The sequence below is a fragment of the Calonectris borealis genome, chromosome 27 (genome assembly GCF_964195595.1).
Source record: "Calonectris borealis chromosome 27, bCalBor7.hap1.2, whole genome shotgun sequence".
Lineage (NCBI taxonomy): Eukaryota > Metazoa > Chordata > Aves > Procellariiformes > Procellariidae > Calonectris > Calonectris borealis.
The window spans coordinates 7,095,426-7,117,514 of record NC_134338.1 but is presented as its reverse complement, the minus strand read 5'-3'; the positions used below and the strand labels follow the sequence as shown (position 1 = coordinate 7,117,514).

Here is a 22,089-nt window from a genome sequence, read left to right as displayed (position 1 = left end):
CTTAGTGCCAAGCTCCACGTGGAGAGTGGCCGCTTCGGAGCTTGGCTCCGAAGAGGGTCAGGGATAGGTCGATGTTAGGTGTGAGCAGAGACACAGAGCCCTGGTGTTGGTGGGCCTGAGAAGGGGTTGCCAAGAGCCCGTGAGGGCCAGCATCAGCCTTGGTTCCTGGCTACATCAGTGCCAAGCCCTATGTGGTCGGTGGCCACTTCGGAGCTTGGCCCTGATGAGGGTCAGGGCTAGGTTGACGTTAGGTGTGAGAACAGGCACAGAGCCCCGGTGTTGGTGGGGCTGCCTAGGGACTGCAAATAGAAGGTGAGGGCCACCATCAATCTTGGTTCCTGGCTACTTCAGTGCCTGAGCCCCATGTCGAGGGTGGCCTAATCGGAGCTTGGCCGTGAGGGCCAGCATCAGCCTTGGTTCCTGGCTACTTCAGTGCCTAGCTCCATGTGGCCGGTGGCCACTTCGGAGCTTGGCCCTGATGAGGGTCTCGGCTAGGAGGGAGAACAGGCACAGAGCCCCGGTGTTGGTGGGCTTGCCTAGGGACTGCAAATGGAAGGTGAGGGCCAGCACCACCCTTGATTCCTGGCTATCTCAGTGCCAAGCCCCATGTGGAGAGTGGTCGCTGCGGCGCTTTGCCCTGATGAGGGTAAGGGATCTGTCGAGGCTAAGTGGGAGAACAGATACAGAGCCCCGGTACTGGTGGGGCTGAGAAGGGGCTGCAAAGAGATCGTGAGGGCCAGCATCAACCTTGATTCCAGGCTCATTCAGTACCTAAGCCCCACGTGGGGAGTGGTCGCTTCGGAGCTTGGCTCCGATGAGGGTAAGGGATAGGTCGCTGTTAGGTGCGAGCAGAGACACAGAGCCCCGGTACTGGTGGGGCTGAGACGGGGCTGCCCTTCAGTGCCTGAGCCCCATGTTGAGGGTAGCCTCTTCGGAGCTTGGCTCCGATGAGGGTAAGGAATATGTCGAGGATAAGGTGGAGAACAGAGACAGAGCCCCGGTTTTGGTGGGGCTACCAAGGGAAGGTGAGGGCCAGCATCAAGCTGGATTTCTGGTTACCTTAGTGCCAAGCTCCACGTGGAGGGTGGCCGCTTCGGAGCTAGGCCCTGATGAGGGTCAGGGCTCGGTTGAGGTTAGGTGGGAGAACAGGCACAGAGCCCCGGTGTTGGTGGGGCTGAGAAGGGGATGCCAAGGGACCGTGAGGGGCAGCATCAGCCTTGGTTCCTGGCTACTTCAGTGCCTAGCTCCATGTGGCCGGTGGCCACTTCGGAGCTTGGCCCTGATGAGGGTCTCGGCTACGTTGAGGTTAGGAGGGAGAACAGGCACAGAGCCCCGGTGTTGGTGGGGCTGCCTAGGGACTGCAAATAGAAGGTGAGGGCCACCATCAATCTTGGTTCCTGGCTATCTCAGTGCCTGAGTCCCATGTCGAGGGTGGCCTAATCGGAGCTTGGCCGTGAGGGGCAGCATCAGCCTTGGTTCCTGGCTACTTCAGTGCCTAGCTCCATGTGGTCGGTGGCCACTTCGGAGCTTGGCCCTGATGAGGGTCTCGGCTAGGAGGGAGAACAGGCACAGAGCCCCGGTGTTGGTGGGCTTGCCTAGGGACTGCAAATGGAAGGTGAGGGCCAGCACCACCCTTGATTCCTGGCTATCTCTGTGCCAAGCCCCATGTGGAGTGTGGCCGCTGCGGCACTTTGCCCTGATGAGGGTAAGGGATCTGTCGAGGCTAAGTGGGAGAACAGATACAGAGCCCCGGTTTTGGTGGGGCTACCAAGGGAAGGTGGGGGCCAGCATCAAGATGCATTTCTGGTTACCTTAGTGCCAAGCTCCACGTGGAGGGTAGCCGCTTTGGAGCTTGTCCCTGATGAGGGTCTGGACTAGGTTGAGGCAAGGTGGGAGAACAGAGACAGAGCCACGGCATTGGTGCGGCTGAGAAGGGGCTGCGAAGTGATCGTGAGAGCCAGCATCAACCTTGTTTCCTGGCTACTTCAGTGCCAAGCCGCATGTGGAGGGTGGCCGCTTCGGAGGTGGCCCTGGTGAGGGTCAGGGATATGTCAAGGATAAGTGGGAGAACAGCGACAGAGCCCCGGTGTTGGTGGGGCTGAGAAGGGGCTGCCAAGAGACCGTGAGGGCCAGCATCCGCCTTGGTTCCTAGCTACTTCAGTGCCTAGCTCTATGTGGTGGGTGGCCACTTCGGAGCTTGGCCCTGATGAGGGTAAGGGATAGGTCGCTGTTAGGTGCGAGCAGAGGTACAGTGCCACGGTGTTGATGGGGCTGAGAAGTGGCTGCCAAGAGATCGTGAGGGCCAGCATCGTCCTTGATTCCTGGCTATTTCTGTGCCTGAGCCGTAGGAGGTGGTTGGCCGTTTCGGAGCTTGCCTCTGAGGAGGATAAGGGATAGTTTGAGGTTCTGCGTAGATAACGAGATCCTTCTGCATTAGTTAACGCCACCCACCACATGGACCCACCACGGGACCCTTCCCGGTCCCACCACCCCTCTCCCTTATTCTCAAACCTAAATATCAACCTTTGCCTTACCATCTCTCGAGCCCATTTCGTAAACGGCTTCCCACCAGAGGGCGCTCCAACACAGAAAGAAGCAGGATTGAAAGCTGTTTCTGGCTCTTGCCTTTCGTGGCAGCCCTTTCCGAGGGAGCTGCTCTCGCTCTACCACCCAACCAGCAACCTTACCACAGCCCAACTGCAAAGCAGTCGATCCCCTCTTCGGGCTCCCATAAACTAACAGGCAGGACTGAAAGATGTTCACACATTGGTGGTGCCTGGTGCTAGGCATGTTCCGTTGCTGAGTCGTGGGTTGTTGGGCACTGCGGGGACTGGCTTCTTGTCATGTCCTGGTGCTGGGGCTGCTGGGTGCTGTGTGCTGGGCTCCAGGGCTGCTGGGCATGTCGAGGTGCTGTGCTTTGGCGGTGCGTGTGCTGGGTTGTGTGCATGTGTGGGAATCAGTGCTGGGCCATGGGAGTGCTGGGCCCTGGCAGTGCTGGGTGGAGGGTATGATGGGTGCATGTGTTGGTTTAACCCCAGCCAGCAAATAAACCCCACGCAGCCACTGGCTCTCCTCCCCCCCCCACCCCGTGGGATGGGGGAGAGAATCGGGAGGGCACAAGTAGGAAAACTCCCGGGTTGAGATAAAAACAGTTTAATGATTGAAATAAAACGAAGTAGAACAGTAATAATAACAATGAGAACAACAACAGACGATACAAAGCAGGCAATGCACAATGCAACTGCTCACCGCTGTCGACCGTGTGTCGTGAACGGGGGGGGGAAGAGCCCCCTCCCCCGCCCCCTCCCATTTTTTATACTGAGCAGGATGTCACATGCTATAGAATACCCCATTGGCCAGCTGGGTCAACTCCGCTGGCTGTGCTCCCCATCCCCCGCCCCCCCACACCCCCCCCGAGCTTCCTGTGGGAGGCCGAAAAGAGAGAACAAAAGTCTCCCGGTGCAAGCACCGCCCAGCAACAGTCAAAGCATTAAGGGGCCATCAACGCTCCTCTCACACCAAACCCAAAAGCCAGCACACCCCCCCAAGCTACTGGGAAGAAAGTTAACTCTGTCCCAGCCAGAAGCAGGACAGTGCAGTGCACTGGAGTTCTGAGTGCTGGGTCCTAGGGGTACTGTGTATGTTCGGGTGCTGGGCATATCCGCGTGCGGGTACTGGGCAGTTGGGGGGGTGGTGGTACTGGATGCTGGGCATTGGGTATGCTGGTTTCTGGGCACTGGGGGTGGTGGGTGCTGAGCGCAGCGTGTGCTGGGTGCTATGTGCAGATCACTGGGGATGGTGGGGGCTGGTTTGCTGCTTTCTGGTGTGTTGGGCGCTGGGCATGTCTGGGTGCTGGGCATGTCTGGGTGCTGGGCACGGGCAGTGGGGGTGCTGGGTACGTCCGGGTGGTGGGTATTGGGCGGTGGGAGTGCTGGGTGCTAAGTACTGGGGATGCTGGGCCCTGGCATTGCTTGGTACTATGCATAACTGAGTGCAGGGTATGTCTTGGTGCTGGCCATATCCGGTGCTAGGTGTGTGCTCTGGGTTTGCTGGGTGCTGTGCTGTGAGGGTGCTGGATTCCTGGCATGTGCGTGTGCTGTGCCCTGGTTGTGCTGGGTATGTGTGGGTGCTGGGTGTTGGGCAGTATGGGTGCTGTGTGGTGGGCGCTGGGCATGTCCCGGTGCTGGGTGATGGGCACTGGAGGTCCTGGGCGATGGGGAGCAGGGAAGCTGCCTGGTAGGAATGTCTCAGTGCTGGGCATATCCGGGTGCTTGGTACTGTGCACTGGTGGTGGTGGTACTGGGTGCTGGGCATGTCCCGGTGCTAGGCAATGGCGGTGCTGGGTGCTTGGCGCTGGGCGTGATAGTCTTTGGGTGTGCTGGGTGGTAGGGGTGCTGGGCATGTGTGGGTGTTGGTTGCTGGGCCCTGGGTGTACTGGGTGCTGGACACTGGGGTGGTTGGTTTCTGGGCACTGGGGCTTCTGGGTTCTGTGGACTGGAGTTGCTGGGTGCTGGGCATGTCTGGGTGCTGAGCAATGGCTGGCTGCTGGGTTCTGGGCCCTGAGGTTGCTGGGTGCTGGGCACCGGCCTTGCTGGGTGCTGGCTGGTGTGGGTGCTGGGGGCTAAGTGCTGGTTGCTGGGCCCTGGGAGTGCTGGGTATTATGCATAAGCAGGTGCAGGGTATCTCTTGCTGCTTGGTGCTGGGGCTACTGGGTGCTGGGCACTGGGGCGGCTGGGCATGTCCAGGGGCAGTGTGTTGGCGGTGGGTGTGCTAGGTTGTGCGCATGTCTGGGAATGAGTGCTGGGCCATGGGGGTGCTGGGTGGAGGGTATGATGGGTGCATGTCATGGTTTAACCTGGCATGTGTGTGTGCTGGGCCCTGGTTGTGCTGGGTATGTGTGGGTGCTGGGTATTGGGCAGTGTGGGTGCTGGGTGGTCGGGGTGCTGGGCGGTCACGATGCTGGGCGGTGGGCAGCAGGGAAGCTGCCTGCTGGGCACTCTGGGTGCTGGGCATGTCCAGGTGCTGGGCAGTGGTAGTGCTGGGTGCGTGGTGCTGGCGGTGGTGGTCCCTGGTGGTGCTGCATGCTGGGCATGTCCGGGTGCCGGGTGGTTGGAGTGTTGGGTGCATGCGAATGTTGGTTTCTGAGCCCTGGGAGTGCTGGGCACTGGGGCTGTTGGTTTCTGGGCGCTGGGGCTTCTGGGTTGTGTGCACTGGGGTTGCTGGGTGCTGGGCATGTCTGTGTGCTGGGCAATGGCTGGCTGCGGGGTTCTGGGCCCTGAGGTTGCTGGGTACCGGCCTTGCTGGGTGCTGGCTGGTGTGGGTGCTGGAGGCTAAGTACTTGGGGTGCTGGTTGCTGGGCCCTGGGAGTGCTGTGTACCATGCATAAGCGGGTGCAGGGTATCTCTTCCTGCTGGGTGCTGGGGATGCTGGGTGCTGGGGGCGCTGGGCAGTGGGGCTGCTGGGTGCTGGGCATGTCCAGGGGCTGTGTGTTGGCGGTGGGTGTGCTAGGTTGTGCGCATGTCTGGGAATGAGTGCTGGGCCCTGGGGGTGCTGGGTGGAGGGTATGATGGGTGCATGTCGTGGTTTAACCCCAGCCTGCAAAAAAACCCCACGCAGCCGCTGGCTCTCCTCCCCCCCCCACCCCGTGGGATGGGGGAGAGAATCGGGAGGGCACAAGTAGGAAAACTCCCGGGTTGAGATAAAAACAGTTTAATGGTTGAAATAAAACGAAGTAGAACAGTAATAATAACAATGAGAACAACAACAACAACAGACGATACAAAGCAGGCAATGCACAATGCAACTGCTCACCGCTGTCAACCGTGTGTCGTGAACGGGGGGGGGAGAGCCCCCTCCCCCGCCCCCTCCCATTTTTTATACTGAGCAGGATGTCACATGCTATAGAATACCCCATTGGCCAGCTGGGTCAACTCCGCTGGCTGTGCTCCCCATCCCCCGCCCCCCCCCCCCCCCGAGCTTCCTGTGGGAGGCCGAAAAGAGAGAACAAAAGTCTCCCGGTGCAAGCACCGCCCAGCAACAGTCAAAGCATTAAGGGGCCATCAACGCTCCTCTCACACCAAACCCAAAAGCCAGCACACCCCCCCAAGCTACTGGGAAGAAAGTTAACTCTGTCCCAGCCAGAAGCAGGACAGTGCAGTGCACTGGAGTTCTGAGTGCTGGGTCCTAGGGGTACTGTGTATGTTCGGGTGCTGGGCATATCCGCGTGCGGGTACTGGGCAGTTGGGGGGGTGGTGGTACTGGATGCTGGGCATTGGGTATGCTGGTTTCTGGGCACTGGGGGTGGTGGGTGCTGAGCGCAGCGTGTGCTGGGTGCTATGTGCAGATCACTGGGGATGGTGGGGGCTGGTTTGCTGCTTTCTGGTGTGTTGGGCGCTGGGCATGTCTGGGTGCTGGGCATGTCTGGGTGCTGGGCACGGGCAGTGGGGGTGCTGGGTACGTCCGGGTGGTGGGTATTGGGCGGTGGGAGTGCTGGGTGCTAAGTACTGGGGATGCTGGGCCCTGGCATTGCTTGGTACTATGCATAACTGAGTGCAGGGTATGTCTTGGTGCTGGCCATATCCGGTGCTAGGTGTGTGCTCTGGGTTTGCTGGGTGCTGTGCTGTGAGGGTGCTGGATTCCTGGCATGTGCGTGTGCTGTGCCCTGGTTGTGCTGGGTATGTGTGGGTGCTGGGTGTTGGGCAGTATGGGTGCTGTGTGGTGGGTGCTGGGCATGTCCCGGTGCTGGGTGATGGGCACTGGAGGTCCTGGGCGATGGGGAGCAGGGAAGCTGCCTGGTAGGAATGTCTCAGTGCTGGGCATATCCGGGTGCTTGGTACTGTGCACTGGTGGTGGTGGTACTGGGTGCTGGGCATGTCCCGGTGCTAGGCAATGGCGGTGCTGGGTGCTTGGCGCTGGGCGTGATAGTCTTTGGGTGTGCTGGGTGGTAGGGGTGCTGGGCATGTGTGGGTGTTGGTTGCTGGGCCCTGGGTGTACTGGGTGCTGGACACTGGGGTGGTTGGTTTCTGGGCACTGGGGCTTCTGGGTTCTGTGGACTGGAGTTGCTGGGTGCTGGGCATGTCTGGGTGCTGAGCAATGGCTGGCTGCTGGGTTCTGGGCCCTGAGGTTGCTGGGTGCTGGGCACCGGCCTTGCTGGGTGCTGGCTGGTGTGGGTGCTGGGGGCTAAGTGCTGGTTGCTGGGCCCTGGGAGTGCTGGGTATTATGCATAAGCAGGTGCAGGGTATCTCTTGCTGCTTGGTGCTGGGGCTACTGGGTGCTGGGCACTGGGGCGGCTGGGCATGTCCAGGGGCAGTGTGTTGGCGGTGGGTGTGCTAGGTTGTGCGCATGTCTGGGAATGAGTGCTGGGCCATGGGGGTGCTGGGTGGAGGGTATGATGGGTGCATGTCATGGTTTAACCTGGCATGTGTGTGTGCTGGGCCCTGGTTGTGCTGGGTATGTGTGGGTGCTGGGTATTGGGCAGTGTGGGTGCTGGGTGGTCGGGGTGCTGGGCGGTCACGATGCTGGGCGGTGGGCAGCAGGGAAGCTGCCTGCTGGGCACTCTGGGTGCTGGGCATGTCCAGGTGCTGGGCAGTGGTAGTGCTGGGTGCGTGGTGCTGGCGGTGGTGGTCCCTGGTGGTGCTGCATGCTGGGCATGTCCGGGTGCCGGGTGGTTGGAGTGTTGGGTGCATGCGAATGTTGGTTTCTGAGCCCTGGGAGTGCTGGGCACTGGGGCTGTTGGTTTCTGGGCGCTGGGGCTTCTGGGTTGTGTGCACTGGGGTTGCTGGGTGCTGGGCATGTCTGTGTGCTGGGCAATGGCTGGCTGCGGGGTTCTGGGCCCTGAGGTTGCTGGGTACCGGCCTTGCTGGGTGCTGGCTGGTGTGGGTGCTGGAGGCTAAGTACTTGGGGTGCTGGTTGCTGGGCCCTGGGAGTGCTGTGTACCATGCATAAGCGGGTGCAGGGTATCTCTTCCTGCTGGGTGCTGGGGATGCTGGGTGCTGGGGGCGCTGGGCAGTGGGGCTGCTGGGTGCTGGGCATGTCCAGGGGCTGTGTGTTGGCGGTGGGTGTGCTAGGTTGTGCGCATGTCTGGGAATGAGTGCTGGGCCCTGGGGGTGCTGGGTGGAGGGTATGATGGGTGCATGTCGTGGTTTAACCCCAGCCTGCAAAAAAACCCCACGCAGCCGCTGGCTCTCCTCCCCCCCCCACCCCGTGGGATGGGGGAGAGAATCGGGAGGGCACAAGTAGGAAAACTCCCGGGTTGAGATAAAAACAGTTTAATGGTTGAAATAAAACGAAGTAGAACAGTAATAATAACAATGAGAACAACAACAACAACAGACGATACAAAGCAGGCAATGCACAATGCAACTGCTCACCGCTGTCAACCGTGTGTCGTGAACGGGGGGGGGAGAGCCCCCTCCCCCTCCCCCTCCCATTTTTTATACTGAGCAGGATGTCACATGCTATAGAATACCCCATTGGCCAGCTGGGTCAACTCCGCTGGCTGTGCTCCCCATTCCCCGCCCCCCCCCCCCCGAGCTTCCTGTGGGAGGCCGAAAAGAGAGAACAAAAGTCTCCCGGTGCAAGCACCGCCCAGCAACAGTCAAAGCATTAAGGGGCCGTCAACGCTCCTCTCACACCAAACCCAAAAGCCAGCACACCCCCCCAAGCTACTGGGAAGAAAGTTAACTCTGTCCCAGCCAGAAGCAGGACAGTGCAGTGCACTGGAGTTCTGAGTGCTGGGTCCTAGGGGTACTGTGTATGTTCGGGTGCTGAGCATATCCGCGTGCGGGTAGTGGGCAGTTGGGGTGGTGGTGGTACTGGATGCTGGGCATTGGGTATGCTGGTTTCTGGGCACTGGGGGTGGTGGGTGCTGAGCGCAGCGTGTGCTGGGTGCTATGTGCAGATCACTGGGGATGGTGGGGGCTGGTTTGCTGCTTTCTGGTGTGTTGGGCGCTGGGCATGTTTGGGTGCTGGGCATGTCTGGGTGCTGGGCACGGGCAGTGGGGGTGCTGGGTACGTCCGGGTGGTGGGTATTGGGCGGTGGGAGTGCTGGGTGCTAAGTACTGGGGATGCTGGGCCCTGGCATTGCTTGGTACTATGCATAACTGAGTGCAGGATATGTCTTGGTGCTGGCCATATCCGGTGCTGGCCATATCCGGTGCTAGGTGTGTGCTCTGGGTTTGCTGGGTGCTGTGCTGTGAGGGTGCTGGATTCCTGGCATGTGCGTGTGCTGTGCCCTGGTTGTGCTGGGTATATGTGGGTGCTGGGTGTCGGGCAGTATGGGTGCTGTGTGGTGGGCGCTGGGCATGTCCCGGTGCTGGGTGATGGGCACTGGAGGTCCTGGGCGATGGGGAGCAGGGAAGCTGCCTGGTAGGATGTCTCAGTGCTGGGCATATCCGGGTGCTTGGTACTGTGCACTGGTGGTGGTGGTACTGGGTGCTGGGCATGTCCCGGTGCTAGGCAATGGCGGTGCTGGGTGCTTGGCGCTGGGCGTGATAGTCTTTGGGTGTGCTGGGTGGTGGGCGTGCTGGGCATGTGCGGGTGTTGGTTGCTGGGCCCTGGGTGTACTGGGTGCTGGACACTGGGGTGGTTGGTTTCTGGGCACTGGGGCTTCTGGGTTCTGTGGACTGGGGTTGCTGGGTGCTGGGCATGTCTGGGTGCTGAGCAATGGCTGGCTGCTGGGTTCTGGGCCCTGAGGTTGCTGGGTGCTGGGCACCGGCCTTGCTGGGTGCTGGCTGGTGTGGGTGCTGGGGGCTAAGTGCTGGTTGCTGGGCCCTGGGAGTGCTGGGTATTATGCATAAGCAGGTGCAGGGTATCTCTTGCTGCTTGGTGCTGGGGCTACTGGGTGCTGGGCACTGGGGCGGCTGGGCATGTCCAGGGGCAGTGTGTTGGCGGTGGGTGTGCTAGGTTGTGCGCATGTCTGGGAATGAGTGCTGGGCCATGGGGGTGCTGGGTGGAGGGTATGATGGGTGCATGTCATGGTTTAACCTGGCATGTGTGTGTGCTGGGCCCTGGTTGTGCTGGGTATGTGTGGGTGCTGGGTATTGGGCAGTGTGGGTGCTGGGTGGTCGGGGTGCTGGGCGGTCGCGATGCTGGGCGGTGGGCAGCAGGGAAGCTGCCTGCTGGGCACATCTGGGTGCTGGGCATGTCCAGGTGCTGGGCAGTGGTAGTGCTGGGTGCGTGGTGCTGAGGGTGGTGGTCCCTGGTGGTGCTGCACGCTGGGCATGTCCGCGTGCTGGGTGGTTGGAGTGTTGGGTGCATGCGAATGTTGGTTTCTGAGCCCTGGGAGTGCTGGGCACTGGGGCTGTTGGTTTCTGGGCGCTGGGGCTTCTGGGTTGTGTGCACTGGGGTTGCTGGGTGCTGGGCATGTCTGTGTGCTGGGCAATGGCTGGCTGCGGGGTTCTGGGCCCTGAGGTTGCTGGGTACCGGCCTTGCTGGGTGCTGGCTGGTGTGGGTGCTGGAGGCTAAGTACTTGGGGTGCTGGTCGCTGGGCCCTGGGAGTGCTGGGTACCATGCGTAAGCGGGTGCAGGGTATCTCTTGCTGCTGGGTGCTGGGGATGCTGGGTGCTGGGCACTGGGGCTGCTGGGTGCTGGGCATGTCCAGGGGCTGTGTGTTGGCCGTGGGTGTGCTAGGTTGTGCGCATGTCTGGGAATGAGTGCTGGGCCCTGGGGGTGCTGGGTGGAGGGTATGATGGGTGCATGTCGTGGTTTAACCCCAGCCTGCAAAAAAACCCCACGCAGCCGCTGGCTCTCCTCCCCCCCCCACCCCGTGGGATGGGGGAGAGAATCGGGAGGGCACAAGTAGGAAAACTCCCGGGTTGAGATAAAAACAGTTTAATGGTTGAAATAAAACGAAGTAGAACAGTAATAATAACAATGAGAACAACAACAACAACAGACGATACAAAGCAGGCAATGCAGAATGCAACTGCTCACCGCTGCCGACCGCGTGTCATGAACTGGGGCGGGGGGGGGGGGGAGAGTCGTTTCCTCACCTCGCCCCCTCCCATTTTTTATACTGAGCAGGATGTCACATGCTATAGAATACCCCATTGGCCAGCTAGGTCAACTACCCCGGCTGTGCTCCCACCCCCCCGCCACCCCCCACCCCCCCCGAGCTTCCTGTGGGAGGCCGAAAAGAGAGAACAAAAGTCTCCCGGTGCAAGCACCGCCCAGCAACAGCCAAAGCATTAAGGGGCCATCAACGCTCCTCTCACACCAAACCCAAAAGCCAGCACACCCCCCAAGCTACTGGGAAGAAAGTTAACTCTGTCCCAGCCGGAAGCAGGACAGTGCTGAGTGCTGTGTATGTCCGGGTGCTGGGCATGTCTGGGTGTGGGGTACTGCGCACTGGGGGTGCTGGGTGTGAGACGTGTGGGGGTGCTGGATGGTGGGTGTTTGGTGTGCTGAGTACAGAGCACTGGGGATGGTGGCTGCTGAGCGCTGTGGGTACTATGCGTAAGCGGGTGCAGGGTATCTCTTGCTGCTGGGTGCTGGGGCTACTGGGTGCTGGGGATATTGTGTGCTGGGCACAGGCGTGCTTGGTGCTGGGCATGTCCAGGTGCTTGGCATGACCGGGTGCTGGGCGCTGGGGATGCTGGTTGCTGCGGTGCTGGCTGCTGGGCCCTGGGGGTGCTGGGTGCTGAGCGCTGCGGGTGCTGGGCATTCCGGGTGCTATGTGCTGATCACTGGAGATGTTGGGGGCTGGTTTGCTGGGATCTGGGCAGTGGTGTGTTGAGTGCTGGGCATGTTTGGGTGCTGGGCATTTCTGGGTGCTGGGTACTGGGCGCTGGCTGTGTGGGGCAGTGGGGGTGCTGTGTGCTGGGCATGTCCGGGTGGTGGGTGTTGGGCAGTGGCAGTGTTGGGTTCTAGGTACTGGGGTGCTGGGCCCTGATATTGCTGGCTACTATACATAACTGAGTGCAGGGTATGTCTTGGTGCTGGATGCTGGGTACTGGAGGTACTGGGTGCTGGGTATTGGGCATATGCGGTGCTAGGTGCTGGGCATATCCGGTGCTGGGTGGCTGTGCTGGGGTTGCTGGGTGCTGTGCTGTGAGGGTGCTGGATTCCTGACATGTGCGTGTACTGTGTGCTGGGCCCTGGTTGTGCCGGGTATGTGTGAGTGCTGGGTGTTGGGCAGTGTGGGTGCTGTGTGGCGGGGCCTGGGCATGTCTGGGTGCTGGGCGGTCGGGATGCTGGGCGGTGGGCAGCAGAGAAGCTGCCTGCTGGGCATGTCTGAGTGCTGGGCATGTGTGGGTGCTGGGTACTGGGCAGTGGGGGTGGTGGGCGGTGGTGGTGCTGTGTGCTGGGCATGTCTGGGTGCTGGGCATGTGTGGGTGCTGGGTACTGGGCAGTGGGGGTGGTGGCGGTGGTGGTGCTGTGTGCTGGGCATGTTGGGCTGCTGGGTTTTGGGCGGTGGGCGTGCTGGGTGTGTGCGTGTGTTGGTTTCTGGGCGCTGGGGGTGCTGGGTGTTGTGCACTGGGGTTGCTGGGTGCTGGGCATGTCCGGGTGGCGGGCACGGCTGGGTGCTGGGCCCTGAGGTTGCTGCGTGCTGGGCACTGGGCTTGCTGGTGCTGCTGGTGCGGGTGCTGGGGGCTAGGTGTTGTCCGAAAAGCGGATTCGTGCCCGGCGTGGAAGGAACCAATTCCACACGCTCAGGAGAGAGATTGTTTTATTCAGGCCTGGGTGCTCGGTGGACTTGCCACAAATGAAGCACACCAGGTCTAATCACACAACAAATGGAGGGCCCACAGGCCAGAGCCTGTGGAACTAAACTAGAGCCCGAGGAACAAAACCAGAGCCCGAGGAACAAAACCAGAGCCCGAGGAAGAAAAGCAGGGCCCGAGGAAGAAAAGCAGGGCCCGAGGAAGAAAAGGAGGGCCCGAGGGAAAAAACCAGAGCCCGAGGAACAAAACCAGAGCCCGAGGAAGAAAACCAGAGTCCGAGGAAGAAAACCAGAGCCCGAGGAAGAAAACCAGGGACCGAGGAACAAAAGGAGGGCCCGAGGAATAAAACCAGAGCCTGTGGAACTAAACTAGAGCCTGAGGAACAAAACCAGAGCCCGAGGAACAAAACCAGAGCCCGAGGAAGAAAAGCAGGGCCTGAGGAACAAAATGAGAGCCCGAGGGAAAAAACCAGAGCCCGAGGAACAAAACCAGAGCCCGAGTAGAAAAACCAGAGCTGGAGGAACAGAACCAGAGCCCGAGGAACAGAACCAGAGCCCGAGGAACAAAACCAGAGCTCGAGGAAGAAAACTAGAGCCCGAGGAACAAAACCAGAGACTGAGGAACAAATGGAGGGTCTGAGGAACAAAACGAGACCCTTGGAACCAAACCAGTGCCCGAGGAGCTAAAGCAGAGCTGGAAGAACAAAACCAGAGCCCGAGGAACAAAACTAGCCCTCGAGGAAGAAAACCAGAGCCCGAGGAAGACAACGAGAGCTAGAGGAGCAAAATCACAGCTTTCTGCCGCGCTCCTTGCTGCCACCGTGCGACCAAAGTTCGGTACTGCAGCTCGGGATTCGGGCATGCGCGGTGGCGCGCTTTGCCGTACTCGCTGCTGCCACCATGCGACCAAAATTCGGTAGTGAAGCTCTGGAGCCGCGCATGCGCGGTGGCGCGCTTTGCCGCGCTCCTTGCTGCCACCGTGCGACCGAAATTCGGTACTGCAGCTCGGGATTCGCGCGTGCGCGGTGGTGCGCTTTGCCGTGCTCCCTGCTGCCACCGTGCGACCAAAATTCGGTACTGCGGCTCGAGTGCCGCGCATGCGCAGTGGCGCGCTTTGCTGCGCTCCCTGCTGCCACCGAGCGAACAAAATTCGGTACTGCAGTTCGGGAGCCGCGCATGCGCGGTAGCGTCCCTGTGATGCACGCTAGCCTCTACCCGTAACAGCAATGCCCTGCTGCGGTGTCTGCGGGGTGTTTCCCCACGCGCTCGTTGCTGCTCCTCGGTAAGGAAATACCGCTGTCGCCAGACGTATGCAAAGTGCAGCACTGCAGCGCCACTGCCGCCCCTGGGCAAGCGCTGTCCGGCGGGTGCTCGCTGCTGCTGTCGTCTCGTAGCCGAAGCCAGGTACTGCAGCGTCGGCACCGCACAGGTGAGCCGCGGGGAGCCGCGCGGAGGGGGCCGCGCCGGGTCGGAGCCGGCGCCGCGGGGAGCCGCGCGGACGGGCCGCGCCGGGTCGGAGCCGGCGCCGCGGGGAGCCGCGCGGAGGGGGCCGCGCCGGGTCGGAGCGGGCGCCGCCGGGAGCCGCGCGGAGGGGCCGCGCCGGGTCGGAGCGGGCGCCGCCGGGAGCCGCGCGGAGGGGCCGCGCCGGGTCGGAGCGGGCGCCGCCGGGAGCCGCGCGGAGGGGCCGCGCCGGGTCGGAGCGGGCGCCGCCGGGAGCCGCGCGGAGGGGCCGCGCCGGGTCGGAGCGGGCGCCGCCGGGAGCCGCGCGGAGGGGCCGCGCCGGGTCGGAGCCGGCGCCGCCGGGAGCCGCGCGGAGGGGCCGCGCCGGGTCGGAGCCGGCGCCGCCGGGAGCCGCGCGGAGGGGGCCGCGCCGGGTCGGAGCCGGCGCCGCGGACGGGCCGCGCCGGGTCGGAGCCGGCGCCGCGAGGGGCCGCGCCGGGTCGGAGGCGGCGCCGCGGGGAGCCGCGCGGAGGGGGCCGCGCCGGGTCGGAGGCGGCGCCGCGGGGAGCCGCGCGGAGGGGGCCGCGCCGGGTCGGAGGCGGCGCCGCGGGGAGCCGCGCGGAGGGGGCCGCGCCGGGTCGGAGGCGGCGCCGCGGGGAGCCGCGCGGAGGGGGCCGCGCCGGGTCGGAGGCGGCGCCGCGGGGAGCAGCGCGGAGGGGGCCGCGCCGGGTCGGAGGCGGCGCCGCGGGGAGCCGCGCGGAGGGGGCCGCGGCGGGTCGGAGGCGGCGCCGCGGGGAGCCGCGCGGAGGGGGCCGCGGCGGGTCGGAGGCGGCGCCGCGGGGAGCCGCGCGGAGGGGCCGCGGCGGGTCGGAGGCGGCGCCGCGGGGAGCCGCGCGGAGGGGGCCGCGGCGGGTCGGAGGCGGCGCCGCGGGGAGCCGCGCGGAGGGGGCCGCGGCGGGTCGGAGGCGGCGCCGCGGGGAGCCGCGCGGAGGGGGCCGCGCCGGGTCGGAGGCGGCGCCGCGGGGATGCCGCGCGGAGGGGGCCGCGCCGGGTCGGAGGCGGCGCCGCGGGGAGCCGCGCGGAGGGGGCCGCGGCGGGTCGGAGGCGGCGCCGCGGGGAGCCGCGCGGAGGGGGCCGCGGCGGGTCGGAGGCGGCGCCGCGGGGAGCCGCGCGGAGGGGGCCGCGCCGGGTCGGAGGCGGCGCCGCGGGGAGCCGCGCGGACGGGCCGCGCCGGGTCGGAGCCGGCGCCGCGGGGAGCCGCGCGGACGGGCCGCGCCGGGTCGGAGCCGGCGCCGCGGACGGGCCGCGGCGGGTCGGAGCCGCGCGGAGGGGGCCGCGGCGGGTCGGAGCCGGCGCCGCGGGGAGCCGCGCGGAGGGGGCTGCGCCGTGTTTGCCAGTGCGTGCCGGCAGGTGCAGTTTTTGCGGACTCGGCTGCCGGGCTGCTCTTAGGCGTGTGCGACGAGGTGTAGTCCTTCCTACCGCCGCGGCCCCCGCGGTACGGCACGTGGTCTAGTTCTGTTGCCGGTTTCGTGTGTTTTCCTGCGGGCTTCCAGCTGCTCCTTGAAAAGCGGTGTTACCGGCTGTGGACAGGAGCTGCCGCGGCTGAAGCTGGAGATGCCATAGAAACGTAAAGAAGAAGAAATCGAAGGCCATCTGGCTGGCAGCTGTCTCCTGCTGCAGGCAAGAAAGAGCCTGCCTCTCCGGCTGAGGAAGGATCCTTCTTTGTAGTGCACAGCAGGCCAGGCTGCCAACACGGACCGCAGGGTTTGTATGCATCACCAACAGCGCGGTACGGCCACGAGCCATTGCATGAGTGAGCAAGGATACTTGTCTAGGAAGCCTTATCTCGTAAGAGCTGTGAGACACCCATATATTCTCTTAGGTGGAGGACAGCCAAGCGACCAGAGTTGCAGAAGAGGAAGGGAGGAGAGAAGGAGAAAGAAGCGTCTGAACTGTCAAAGTCTCCTGGCAGCACCAAGAGCGAGAGCTGCGGTGAGGGTGAGTCCCGGGCCCTCGAGGCCCTGTCTCCCCTCTTGTGCATCCTGGGCCCTCCCTGCCTCTCTCCTGGCCCCCTCTCTTTCACATGCTCTTGTGAGGTTTTTTTTCTTTTTTGTCTCTTCCCCTGTACCTCTCCTCTTCTCTCTATTTTTGTGTCCTGCTCCCTCTCCCTTTTTTTTTTTTCATTCTCTGTCTCTGTCCTGTAGGCATCACTGCGTTGCTTTTCCATCTCTTTGTCCTGATCTGCATCCGTCTTTTTTTCCCCAACAATTTCTTTGGCCTGTTCCCTTGCATTCTTTTCCTCTCCGCGCCTGTACATGCCGCGCCGTGTCCCTGCCTTCCTCTCTCTCTTTCTCTTTCCATCTCTTTCTCTATCCCTTTGTCTTGCTTACTATCACTGTTTTTTTTCATTGTGTATCTCACTGTCCCAGTCCTTCTTCCTGTTTGTCTCTTACTCTCTCTGACCCTTTGTGCTGCTCCCTGCCTCTTTTTTTTTTTTTTGTTCTCCATCTCTCTGCAGGGCTCCTAATACCTCTTTTTCTTTCTCTAACCCCCTGTGCTTCTCATGGTCTCTGTCTTTCTCTCTCTTGTTATTATTCTTGTCTGTTGCTCTGTCTTGCTTTCTGTCCTGTTGTTTCTTGCTATATCCCTTTGTCCCACTCCCTACCCATATTCATATTCCTCTCTGTCCTGTTGACCATCCCAGATTTTTTCCTCCATCCTCATCACGCTGCTGCCCTGATTTTTCTTTTTCTGCCCTGCTCCCCGTTGCTCTTTCTGTCTCTTCTCGTCTGTCTTTGCTGCTTTTTTCTCCATCTCTGTGCAGATCCCTGTCCCTTTTTTTTCTTGCTGTCCCTCTGCCCTGCTTCCTCTCACTATCTTTTCTGTCTTTCTCTCTCTGTCCCATGCCCTCTCCCATCCTTTCTTACTGTATCCTCCTGTCCAGCTAGCTCTCCATTCTTTCCTTGCTCTCTTCCTCAGTATTTTTTCTTTCTCTGTAGCTCTCTCCCACTGCCCATCATAGTTGGTTTTTTCCTCCAATGCTGTTCTACTCTCTGTCCCTTTTTTCTCTCTCTGTCATTCTGTCATGCCCCCTGTGTGTATTTTTTAATTCCTCCGTCTCTATCCTGCAGCCCATCACTATTTTTTCATCTTCCATCCCTTTGCCCTGCTCCCTGTCCTTGTTTCTCTTTCCATTTGTTCTGCCTCCCCATCCTTTTTTCCTTTCTTGTTCCATCTCCCTGTCCTGCTTCCTGTCCCCCCCCGATTCTTTGTCCTTCTCCTTGCCTTTCCCCCGGTTTCTCTGCCCTGTTCCCTCTTTGTTTTTTTTGTTCTCTGTCACTCTATCCTCCTCCCTGTCACTGTTTTTTCTCACTCCATTTCTGTCCTGCAGCCCAGTGCAGTTTTTTTCTTCTCCTTTCCTGTCTCCTGCTGCCCATTGTAGGCTTTTTCCCCTCCATCTCTGTCCTGCTCCCTGTCTCTTATTTTTGGCTGCCTTTCACTTTGTCCTGCCTCCCTGTCCCTTTTTTCTCTCTCTGTATCACCTTGTCTTGCTCCCTGTCCCTGTCTTTCTCTGACAATCAGTGTCCTGCTCCTTGTCCTTCTTTCTCCCCTCTATCCCCCATCCTTCTTGCTGTCTTTCTTTTTTCTCTTTCTATCCTTCTGCTCCAATGCTTCTTTCTCCACCTCTGTCCTGCTCCCTGCCCCTTGTTTCCTCTCACTCTTCCTCTGTCCTGCTTCGTGTCCCCGTTTTTTCTGCCTTTATTTCTCTGTCCTGCTGCCTGTCCAGTTGCTTCTTGCTATACCTCCCCGTTCAGCCAGCTCTCCCTTTTTCCTTTCTCTCCTCCTCTGTCCTGCTCCCTGGCCCTTTTTTCTCTTCCTCTGTCTCTGTCCTCTAGCCCATTGCTGGTTTTTTTCCCCCTTCTTGCTCTCTTTGTACAGATCTGACCCTCTCTTTATTTCTCAATCCCTTTGTCCTGTTCCCTGTCCTTTTTCTCTCTTTGTTTGTATGTCCTGCGCCCTGTCACCATCTGTGTCGCTCCTTTGTTCTTCCTCTCCTCCCCCCGCCCCGTCTCTCTATCCCTCTGTCCTGCTCACCGACCCTACATTTTCTTGCTTCATCTCTTGGCAGGGCTCCTTGTCCCTGTTTTTCTTGATTTCGCTGCCTCTCTGACCTTTTCTTTCGACCTTTCTTTCTCTCTCTGCTCCTCGGTCTTCTCTCTTGTCTTATTTTTCTCTTTCTAGCCCCCTGTCCTGCTCCCCATCACTGTATTTTCTTTCTCCATTTCTCTGCCCTGCTCCCCATCCCTCTCTTTCTTTCTCCATCCTGCTGTGCTGCTCCTCATCCTTCCTTCCCTCTCTCCCTCCCTCTTTCTCTGTTGTTATCCTTGCGTCCCTCGTTGTCTCTCCACCCCTCTGTCCTGCTCCCCATCCCTAATTTTCCTTTGCCATTTCTCTGTCCTGCTTTTGGTCCCTGTTTTTCCTCTGGCTCCATCTCCCTGTCATTCTCCCTGTTGCTCTTGCTTCCTCTCTATTCCAGTGTCCTTCTCCCCATCCCTCTCTTTTTCTCTGTATCCCATTTTCTTGCTCCCTGTCCCTCGCTTGTTTCCTGTATCCCTCTCTCCTTCCTCCTGTACTCCTTTCCCCCTGCCCCCGCCTCTGGCCTGGTGCTTGTCACGGGTTTTTCTTTCTCCCACTCTCTGTCCGGGTTGTGTCACTCTCTCTCTGTCCCTCTGTCCTTCCTCCAGCCTGTATTTTCCTCTCTCTACCCCTGTGCCCCTAATGGTTCTTTCTCCATCTTTCAGTCCTGCTCCCTGCCCGTTTTTTTGGTCTCACTGTCCATCTGTCCTGCTTCCTCTCCCTGGTTATTCTGCCTTTATCCCTCTGTCCCGCTGCCTGTCTCCTTGTTTCTAGTTATATCCCCCTGTCCAGCTAGCTGTCCTTTTTTTCCTTTCTCTCTTCCCTCCTCTGGCCCTAGTTTTTCTTCCTCCATCTCTGTCCAGCAGCCCATCATTGTTTTCTTTCCTTTTCCATCTCTTTGTCTTTATCTGCATCTGGTTCCCCCCACCCTGCCCTGAGTCCCTCTGTGCTGTTCCTTGTCCTGCTTTTTGTCTCTCCATGTCCCATGCTCTATCCCCATCTTTCTCTCTCTCTCTCCCTCCTTCCTTTTCCCTCTTTCTTTTTCTCTGCATCCTTTTGTCCTGTTGCTCATCAATATTTTTTCCTTCCATTCCTCTGTCCTGCTCCCTGTCCCTTAGTTCTCTGTCAATCCCTCTGTCCTGTTGCCTACAATTATTTTTGCTGTCTGCATCCTGCTGCCCTGCTTCCTATTCATTTCTTTTGGCTCTGTCATCCTGTCCAGCTCCCCAGCAGCATCTTTTCTTCCTCCAGCTCTCTGATCTGCTCCCTGCCCCCTTCTTTTTCTCTCTGTCATTCCTTCCACTTCCCTGGACCTCTTTCTCTGCAATCTTGTGTTCTGCTCCCCGTCCCTCTCCATTTATATCCCACTGTCCTGGTCCCCGTCCCTCTCTTTGCCTCTCTATCCCTCTGTCCCTGTTCTCGTTCCTGTTTTTTCTTTCTCCATCTCTCTGTCCTGCTGCCCATCTCTGTGCAGTTCCCTTTCTGTTTTTTTTTCTTCTCTTGGTTATTCTGCTTTTCTTCCTGTCCCTATTTTTTTTTCTCTCTATCCCTTTGTCCTGCTTTTTAAATTTTCTATGTGTCACCCTATTCTTATTTTCTCATTTTTCTTCTCTTTCCTTTAATGATGCCAGTATTTCAGCTTTCTTTCTGTGTAAACTTTTACGCAGTTCACTGTCTTTATTTCTTCATTTTTTTCTTCTCTGTTCTGTACCCTGATTATTTTATTAAATTTCTTTCTATGTCTACTCTTATCAAACTCACTATCTCTATTTTTTATTTTTTTCCTCTATCACGTACTCTGCTGTTTTAGAAATTTACTTTCTATTTTTCTGTCTTTTTTACTCTATCCTTATTTTTTAATTTTTTCTTCTCTTTCCTTAGTGATGTCGATTTTTAAGCTTTCTTTCTATGTCTCCTTTTATGTGGTTCATTTTATTTTTTAATTCTTTCTTGTCTGTCCTGTATTGTATTGCTTTTTAATTTTTCTTGCTATGTTTCTGTTTATCTAGTCCTTGTTTGTACTTTTTCCTCTGTCCTGTTGTCGCTTTGTAAATATTCTTCCCATGTCTACTTTTATCAAGATGTCTATCCCTACTTTTTATTTATTGTTTGTTTGTTCTGTATCTTGTTGCTTTTACATTCTTTCTATTTTTACTTTTATCCAGTTCAGGTCACTGTCTATATTTTTAATTCATTTTGTCTGTCCTGTATATTGTCGCTTTTCAATTTTTTTTTCTTTTTAAAATTTTGCTTGCTTTTCCTATTTTTTAACTTCTTCCTTTAATTTCTTAATCCTGTTCCTTTTATGATACTATTTCTCTGTCTGCTTTTATCTGGTTCCTGTCCCTGTTTTTAGTTCTTCCTTGTCTGTTCTCACTGTCATGTTGCTTTTGAAATTTGCTTTCCATGTGTCCATTTATTTAGTTTGTTTTTCCTATCTTCTAATTTTTTCCTCTCTTAATGCCTTCAATTTTGAATTTTTGTTTCTATGTGTACTTTTATCTAGTTTTCTGTCCCTATTTTTAATTTTTTTCCTGTCTGTTCTGTACCCCATCGCTTTTGAAATTTTCTTTCTATGTCTACTTTTATCAAGTTGTCTATTGCTACTTTTTAATTCTTTCCTGTCTGTCGTATACTCTGTTGTTTTTAAAATTTTTATTTAATGTCTACTTTTATCAAGTTAACTGTGTTAATTTTTTAATTTGTTCTTATCTGTCCTGTAGCCTGTCACTTTGTAAATTTTCTTTTTATGCCTTTTATTTTTTTCCTCTTCTCTCAGTTCATCCCAAGGCTTTAGAGGGTCTCCTCGGCACGCTTTTATCGCTGGAGCGTAATTTGTACCCCTCTCGGTTTGTCAGAACATCTCCTCGGGGCGTCCCTCTTCCTCAGAGCAGTCTTTTTGTCCTCTCCTCCATCTCGCTTGCCTCCAATGGGTCAGCGTCTCCCTCACGACATCTGTACTCTGTTCAGACCTTTGTGCCCTCGAGCCGCCTTCTGTCTCTCTGGCCACCTCAGCACCCCTCTATTGCTGTCACGATGCTTCCTGTGAGCGTCCTTGTGTTCCATGCACCAACCTTTAGTTCTGCAGCAGGCTTTGTATCTTTCTTATTCAGAGACAACTCTTCCTCAGGCTTTCATTTTGTCCCAGAGCACTCTTACCTTCCCTCCGCCATGTCGGATGCCTCCGTTTGGTCCCCAGTCCCCTGAGGACATCTGTACTCTGTTCAGATCCCCTCCCGACTACCTCACTGTGTCAGCAATCCTTTGTTTGTCTCTATGTCCATGTTCCCCTCGCCCCCCAGAGCCCTCTCGTTCCTGTCATGACGCCTCCCAAGACCGTCCTCATGCCCCATGGCACCCTTTGAGCTGTGCAGCCCTCTTGGTGTCTCTCCTATTCAGACAAAACCCTTCCTCAGGCTTTCTCTGTTCCCCAGAGCGCTCTCACCTTATTCACTGCTATCTAGGATGTCTCCATTCAGTCGCTCATCCCCTGAGGACATCTGTACGTTGCTGGAACACCTTCTTGAGTTTTGCATTGTGTCCCAGAGCCACCTTCTGTCCCTCTTTCACTCTCAGCACCCTTTTCCCGTCATCATGCCTCCTGAGACTGTCCTTGTGCCCCACAGCTGTGTTTTGGCTCTGTAGCGCACTTTGCAACCTTCTTGCTCCCTGAGAACCTTTCCTGATGCCATCTGTCATCTCCAGAACACTCAGGTTGTCCTCTATGCTAGCTAGGATACCTCTGTTCAGTCCCTGATCCCTGAGGACAGCTGTAGTCTTTTCAGGTCCCCTCTGGACTTCTTCATCATGTCCTCGAGCTTTCTTTTGTCTGTCCCTCTCAGAACCCTCTG

At 58.4% G+C, this 22,089-nt stretch overlaps 1 protein-coding gene across 1 annotated transcript; it reads left to right on the top strand.

The window, feature by feature from the left end:
- The first annotated feature begins 13,837 nt into the window (after positions 1 to 13,837).
- LOC142093465 (uncharacterized) lies at positions 13,838 to 18,799 on the top strand. The gene is made up of 3 exons (XM_075174645.1): positions 13,838 to 13,878; positions 15,735 to 15,865; positions 15,984 to 18,799. The coding sequence occupies exons 1-3, from the start codon at positions 13,838 to 13,840 to the stop codon at positions 18,044 to 18,046; spliced, it is 2,235 nt and encodes a 744-aa protein (XP_075030746.1). The 3' UTR covers positions 18,047 to 18,799.
- Positions 18,800 to 22,089: the final 3,290 nt, after the last annotated feature.